General features: G+C 71.7%; 1 protein-coding gene across 1 annotated transcript in view; it reads right to left on the bottom strand.

Annotated features, from left to right (window-relative positions):
• MNEG_9448 (hypothetical protein) overlaps positions 1-7,019 on the bottom strand; it is a gene marked incomplete at both ends in the record, with an annotated part of 10,246 nt that extends 3,227 nt beyond the window's left edge. The window contains 9 exons of the mRNA XM_014042080.1: positions 601-1,142; positions 1,370-2,038; positions 2,422-2,607; positions 3,468-3,770; positions 4,047-4,943; positions 5,078-5,470; positions 5,749-6,220; positions 6,450-6,739; positions 6,960-7,019. Coding sequence (XP_013897534.1) covers positions 601-1,142; positions 1,370-2,038; positions 2,422-2,607; positions 3,468-3,770; positions 4,047-4,943; positions 5,078-5,470; positions 5,749-6,220; positions 6,450-6,739; positions 6,960-7,019 — 3,812 coding nt within the window. The remainder of the gene's footprint in view (positions 1-600; positions 1,143-1,369; positions 2,039-2,421; positions 2,608-3,467; positions 3,771-4,046; positions 4,944-5,077; positions 5,471-5,748; positions 6,221-6,449; positions 6,740-6,959) is intronic.
• Positions 7,020-7,173: the final 154 nt, after the last annotated feature.

The raw sequence follows: 7,173 nt of genomic DNA, 5'->3' as shown, positions 1-7,173 counted from the left end.
CTTGCCCCACCGTTCGCAGCAGGCGCGCCCTGCACGCCCGCCTGCGCCCCCGCCGCGCCGAGCGCCGCGCGCGCCGCGGCGTCGACCGCGGCCCTCGCGCTTCGAGGCAGCGCCGGCAGCGCCGCCCGCTCAACAGCCGCGAGCAGCGTGGACACCATACAGCCGCCGCTGCCGCCTGCAACCACGTCACTCTCCACACTGCACTCGACCTCCCGCAGCAGCCGCACCGCCAACGCAAAGTCGCAGCCGCAGCCACCCGTGCCACTGGCTAGGCTCGCATCGGCGGCCGCCGCCCGCGGCTGCGCACTCGCCGCCCTCAGGACCGCCACCAGTCCCCTGGCAGCTTCCCCGCAGCTGCGGGCCCCCGGCAGGCTGCGCATCCAGGACTCCGCGGCCCCCTGCATGTCCAAAGGGCTCAGCACAAAGCCGCGCGCACACTGCAGCACAACGTCCCGCACCGCCTCCGCCGGGAGCGGCGTCGCGATTGCGTCGCCCCCAAAGGTTTTGCTGGCGCCGCTAATACAGTGCGCGTCGCTGCTGGTACTGCCGACGTTCGATTGCTGATGAGGGGCTGCGGGCAGCTCGATCAAGACTGCAAACGGGGCCGAGAGCCCGCTGCACACGTCTTGCTGCTGCTGCTGCTGCTGCTGCTGCTGCTGCTGCTGCTGCTGCTGCTGCTGCTGCTGCTGCTGCTGCTGCTGCTGCTGCTGCTGCCGCTCCCACATTCCTTGCAACGCCCGCAGCGCCTCTTCCCCTGGCATGCGCTCCAGGCCCGACAAGCAGCCCCACGCCCCGCCCTCAGCGACAGCCTGCACCCACGAGCCCACTTCGACGGCACTGGTGCCTGGGCCGGCCTCCAGCCAGCAGAAGCGGCGCCCAAGCGCCTGCGCCGCAGCAGCAGCTGCGGCCGGCGCCGGCACTGCGATGGCGCCGTCCGCCGGCGCCCCGCCATCGTCGCCGCTGGCGGCGGTGTCGGGCGCGGCCGCCCAGGCGTGCGGGTCGAGGGCTACGAAGGGCGACGTCTGCAGCGCGGCGCAGGCGGCAAGCAGCCGGCCGTCCAAAGGCAGGAGGTGGCCCGCGGCCAGCGCAGAGGGAGGCTGGTAGTCAAAGCCGTAGGCTGCCTGGCACTGGCCAAAGCGCACCTGGGTCGCATGGTGGACGGCAGGGGTGGGCAGAGGTGGGCAGTCTGTGGGCGGCAGTCCGTGGTGGCCTCAGGAGGAGGGGGGCCTGTTGCGTACTCTCAAGGAGTCCCACCATCATGCATGTGATGCCGAGACGGTCTCCTAATAACAAAACAGTCAAACACAGTCAAACAGAGTCAAACAAAGTCAACATGAATACGTCCTGACTCAAGCCCTGCCCTCCGCACCATCATGGCCTGTTGCTCGGGGTCCCAGTAGTGGCGCAGCTGCTGCCACCACCCCCACCCACCACGCCCTTGCCCCAGCCCGCAGCGCCGCAGCGCCGCCACCGCGTGCTTCTGCAGCGCCGCCGCGCGCACGAGCGCGGACAGGAGGCGGACGCGCGCCTCTGAGGGCGGCGCACAGCTGCGAGCGCCACTGCATGAGTTGCTGGTCCCTGGCTTGCTTGGGGACTGCCCTTCGCAAGGCTCCTCCCCCACCCCAGCGCTACTGCTCCTGCCTGGAAGCTGCCTGCCACAGGCCGGCGCCTGCTGCGGCGGCGACGACGGCGCCTGCCAGGCGCCGGGCCGCCCGCCATCGCCGCCGCCGGCCCCGCTCCGGCTGGAGCGAGGGCCCTGCGCCGCCCCGGGATCGCTCCCGCCGCCCGAGCCCGCGCCGGCGCCGGTGCAGCAGCAGCGCCGCAGCGCGTGCGCGCGCGACTCCAGCCGCAGAGCCAGGCGCTCCTGCAGCACAGCGAGCGCTGGGCGGCGGCCGCCGGACGCAGTGGGGCGTGGTAGCGCGGCCGTGTGTTCGTGGTCTGCGCCAAGCGCGGCCTCGACCGTGGCAGTCCAGGCCGCGCAGTCCGCCAGGAGGACGGACTGCAGGGGCAGGTCATCCATCGCTGCGAGGGGGTCGGCCTGGAAATTTGTCGTTGGTTTGTGGCAGTGAGCAGGTGAGAATGGTGAGTGAGTGAGCGGGAGGGCAACTGAGAATGGAAGGGGTGATTGGCGGGGCTGCTTGCGTGCTAGGGAGCGCGATGATGGTGGCTGGTCGGAGGCTGCACACGCATGTTCACAGCCGTCTGACCCCTACGCCGCGAGGGATGTTTTGCACCAAGACTCGCCCCCGTGCTGCCCTCATACTGGATGGGGTCTGTGCAGGGCACCTGAGATCTTCCTGGACTTCCTGGACTTCCTGCTGAGCTGGCAACCACCCAACCCAGAAACCAGGCCACCCAGCCGGCCCCTGGAACTGCGCCCTCGACCACCAACCCGCCCTCCTCAGCAGCGGGCCCTCTCACCTCTGCCGACGCCGCCAGCCGCGCCACCGCCTCCGCCGTCGCAGCCCTCACCCTGCCGGCCGCCTGCTCCACCACCTGCTGCAGAGCCGCCGCCAGCGACGCGCCGCCTCCGCCGCTGCCCTCAGGCTCGCCCTCGCCGGCGGCAGCGGCGGCAGCGCTGACATCACACTGACTCAGCAGCACCGGCTGCAGGAGAGAGAGCTCCTCGCCGCAGCAGGAGCGAAGGGCGCCCACCCAGCCTCGGCCGCGCCGCTGACATATGCCTTCCTGTCCGCCCCCACCTGCAACCCAGCCCCCGCTGCTGCTCGCGCCGTCGTCGCTGCCGCTGTTGCTGCCGCTCCCGCTGCTGCTGTCACTGTCATCCTCACCTGCCCCGCCCCACGGCGCTAGGGCACCAGTCAAGCTGCCATACTCAGACCTGCCGCACCCGCCGCCCCCGCTCCCAGCCGGCTCGCTGCCCGCCGGCGCGGCCGCGACTGTACAGCTGCCGTCCAAGCCGCACCTGCGCCGCGCCGCCGCCTCCGGCCCGAGCGCCGCCGCCCTTGCCGCGGCCGCTGCGCGCCGCGCTGCGCGGCGGCCGCGCAGCTGCGCAGCAGTTGCAGGGAGCAGGGCGTCCACACCTGGCAGCAGGGCCGACAAAATGCTTGGCGGCAGAGCCAAGGGGTCTCCGCAGGGCGGCGCCAGAGCGAGGAGGAAATCAGCGGCGGGGCCCAGGCCCAGGCGGGGGCAGACCCTGGCCGCAGCCGCGGCGGCGGCGGCGGCCAACGCGGAGCGCGCCTGGTGGGCCAGAGGGCGGGCGTGCGGGGGTGCGAGCGGTTGAGGCTTGATCTTATGGGTGATTGGAGGGGAGGGAACGAAGAGCACGTTGGGTGAAGGTTTAATGAAAATAATGGGTATGGTGGCAAAGACCTGATCCTCTTCGGCTTCCTGGCACAAAAAACTCGTATGAAGAAAACACCGGCAAAGGTGCAGTGCGCCGTTCGCAGTTTTGACCCCTCAAAGCCAGCGCCGTCGCTGGGGCAAGGGACTGCCCGCCATCCACCCACCTCCTCCACCAGCAGCAAAGCCGCCCGCGCCGCCGCACCGAGCTTCCCCGCCCACTCAGACAGCACCACAGCAGCCGCCAGCCCTCCGCCGCCCTCGCCCGCCGCGCCGCCGCCGCCGGAGCCGCTCCGCCGCGCGGGGCGCTCCGAGGCGGCACGCAGCACCGCCTGGCTCCACCCATCCACCGCGGCCTTGAACCGCGCGACATGCGCGCGCACCGCAGCTGGCGGCAGGCCGTGCCGGCCTGGCGGCAGCTGCAGCACCGCATGGGTCTGCAGAACGGCTTCCTGGCAGCTGTGGCAGTCCTGGGATCATGCGATGTTGTGGGGTTCGGGTCGGCTGAGTTCAGGGGTATTTGGCCTTGTTGCAGGCGGCGGCTGTGTTGTGGCTGCCCCGTGGCGCTGCAGGGGCAGCTAGCACGGCAGCCAAGTCTGCGATTTAGCAGCATAGGAGCAAAGGCCAAAAACCCTGCAAGTGTGAGTGCAGGTTGCCCCACACGGCTTCGTTGAACACGACATCATCAGGCCCAAAAGACCCACGCATGCACACCCAGGCGCAGCAAGAGCGCGTGCACCACTCACCCGAACGCACCCCGCGAGCCGCGCCCTCAGCGCCCCGACCCCCGCCAGCCTCGCCGCCACCCCCGGCGCCCCAAACGCGCCGGCCGCGCGTCGCAGCGCGCCCGCCGCGGCGCCCTCCAGCTCGCCAGACAGCTGCCCCAAGTTGAGCAGCAGCAGGCATCCGGCCATACGACCGCGGCTCAGCCGTAGGCGCAGCAAACGCAGCGCCGCCTCGATGCCCCCGAGCTCTGTGTTAAGCTCCGCCTCTGCCGCCGCGATCCGCAGGACAGACGCCAGCACCCCCATGGCCCTCGGGCCGCGGCTGCAGGCGGTCGCCAGGTCAGCGGCGCTGAGGAAGCTTCCCCCAGACGCCTCGAGCCGCGCGGCCCCTCCCAGTGATGTGCTGTTGCTGCCATCCACCTGCCGCCCCTCGCACTCCTGCAGCGCGTCGCCGCTCCCGCCGCCGCCTTTGGGCGGCAGCGCCGGCGGCCCAACGCCTTCCGAGCCGTTGGCATCGCCCGCGCCCCGAGGCAGGAGGGCGTAGCTGCCCAGCAGCTGCTCCAGCGACAGGCCGCACTCTTCGTCGAGCGCGTCGCCCCAGCGGGTGGCAGTGGCGTTACAACCATCGCCCGAGCCGCTGGCGTCCCCCCCGCCAGCCGTGTCGGTGGCGACCCCTAGTTTCCCGCCACCGCTCGTCAGGCCGCTGGCTGACGCTGTGCCCTGCGGCAGCAGCAGCGCGCAGAGCATGGCGGCATGCCTAGGCCGCAGCGCCGCGGCGCCGTGGCCCTCACAGAGCAAGCGTGCAGCCGGCAGGCGCCCGGCCCAGCCGCGGCGCTCGAGCTCGGTGGCGGCGGCGAAGGCGGCCTCCTCAGGGGTGGCGGAGGCGGCGCTTGTGGGGTCGTCGCTCACATGCTTGGCCTGCAAGGCATGTGTGTGTGTGCGTGAGTGTGTGTGTGTGTGCGTGTGTGTGTGTGTGTGTGTGTGTGTGTGTGTCATTGACCGGTCAACCACAACGGGCATCACCATTGGGTGATCAATCGCGACGCACTCACCCCCCAGGCCTTGGTAACCGCTGCCAGCTCAGCATCCGCCTCTCCGAGCCCCCTCAGCGCCGCCGCGCAAGCCGCCGTGTCCCCCGCCCCCGCCCCCGCCAGCCGCGCCACAGCGTCCCTCCACCCCGCCGCCGCGGCCCGCGCGGCGCGCGGGGCGGCCAGCAGCGCCGGCGCCGCCGACAGCAGGTCGCGCAGCGACTGGGCGCGGCGCCGCACGGCGGCGTCCCGCAGCAGCGCAGCGGCGCCCAGCAGGCGCTCGCAAGCGGACGCCCCCCGCGCCACGTCGCGCTCGATTGCATCGAGCAATGCAGCTGCCTCTGCGGGCTCGCAGGCGGGGCTCGCTGCCGGGCCGCGGCGCGCCGTCGTCAGCAGCGCGACAATCCGCCCCTCCGCCTGTCCGCAGGTGCAAGGAGTGGGGAAGGCGGGTCGTGCCGCGGCGTCAGGGATGAGGTGTCGATTTGAATGCCGAGGGTGCAGCGCGTGGTGTTTGCTGCGAGGGCGTTATGCTTGGTGGCGCAGAAGAGAGGTCGGTTGACTCATCACTCAAAGAGCACACTTTTGCGCGCGCGCAGCACCAGGCAGTGACAAGCAAAGTACCCGTTGAAAAAAACGGGATTGCTGGCAGAAGCCGCTGCAGGGAGAATTTTGGCAGCAATCTTCCGCCCACCCACCTCTTCGAGCTGCCCCGCCACCGCCGGCGCGTGCGCGCGCGCCGCGGCCGCCGCGTGCCGCTCTGCTGCGCCGCACGCGTCCTTGTACCCGGCCAGCGCGTCCCTTACGCCCTCCAGCGCGCGCCCCGCGGCGCGCACGTCCGTGGCAGACGGCCGCGGCGCGGCGCCCGTCGCCAGCTCCCCCTGCGAAGCCACGGCCGAGCCGCCGCTGCCGCCGGGGCCCGCGCCAGGGGCGGCGTGGTAGTGCGTCCTGAGCATCTCGTCTGCCCGCCGCAGCGCGTCGCACTCCGCCGACAGCCGCTGCCCCGCGGCGCCGTCGCGCCGCAGGTGCGGCTCGTGGGCGGCCAGCCAGTCGGCAAAGCCGGCGGCGGTGTCGGGGCGCTGGCGCAGCGAGGCGGACAGCGACTGCAGCTCGGCGCGCGCCGCGGCGCAGAGGCGGAGGCAGCAAGGCAGCAGCAGGCCCGAGAGGCCGCTGCGAAGGGAATGGGGGAGGGAAGCGCGGGAGCGGCGGCGCTGGGCAACACTTGGCTCGTGGGGAAGTGCGCTTTGTGTCGAAGAGCAGGGTTTCAAATTAGCATGTGGGCCCTAATCATCCGCAGACTTGCCACACGTGCCGCAAAAAAGGGATGGGATGACGCCATTGACGCAAGATTGGGAAGCCCAGCCATGCTTCAATCCCCGTTCCCGTTCTTGGAGCGCACCTCGCAAGCGCGGCCGCCGCTGGCAGCAGCCGCGCCGCCGCATCGGCCGCGTCGAACGCCAGCGGCCCGACAGCCACCAGCGACGGCACCGCCTGCAGGCCCGCCAGCCACGCGCGCGCCGCCGCGGCGTCGTTCACCAGATCGGCCGCCCCCTTGAGAGCCGCCACGTACGCGTCCCGCTCAAACGCCGCCGCGAGTGCCCTGACGCTCGCGCCGCACGCGAGGGGCTGCAGCGTGTCGCCGGCGGCGGCGGCGCAGCAGCTGGCGCGCACCAGCGCCTGAAGGCGGTCCTGCGATGGGTTTGGTCCCGTGGGACGTGAGGCTAGAATGCAAAATTGAGGGGGTTGTTGAGGTTCCGGGCCAAAAGGAGAGTGCGGTTGGCATGGGGAGGGGCCTCAGCTGGCGCACAGAGTTGCTTCAGTGGCGGGCGAATGCGAGGCTCAAAGGTCCAGGTGTGACGTCATGCTGATGTGTCGGCCCAATGATGTTTGACCGCCGGTCAAGCCTGACCAGAGTGCGCGGGGGCCGGATGCTGTCGTACGACCACTCGCCCGCTCCAGCCATCAGCATCTTTGGCCAGCCGTTCACCGGCCCAAATGCCACCAGGCACCTGCCACTCTGCCGCCCTGCTGGAACGCAGCACAGCCTCCGCCCGGCCCGCCCTCATCCTTGCACTTGCCGCCCTGCTGCTGCCCGCGCCCAGCCGCCTCGCGCCGCCGCCGCC

Source organism: Monoraphidium neglectum, assembly GCF_000611645.1.
Source record: "Monoraphidium neglectum strain SAG 48.87 unplaced genomic scaffold scaffold01940, whole genome shotgun sequence".
In the NCBI taxonomy this organism is placed as follows: domain Eukaryota; kingdom Viridiplantae; phylum Chlorophyta; class Chlorophyceae; order Sphaeropleales; family Selenastraceae; genus Monoraphidium; species Monoraphidium neglectum.
The sequence above is the reverse complement of the archived record's forward strand: the minus strand, read 5'-3'. Positions and strand labels throughout refer to the sequence as shown.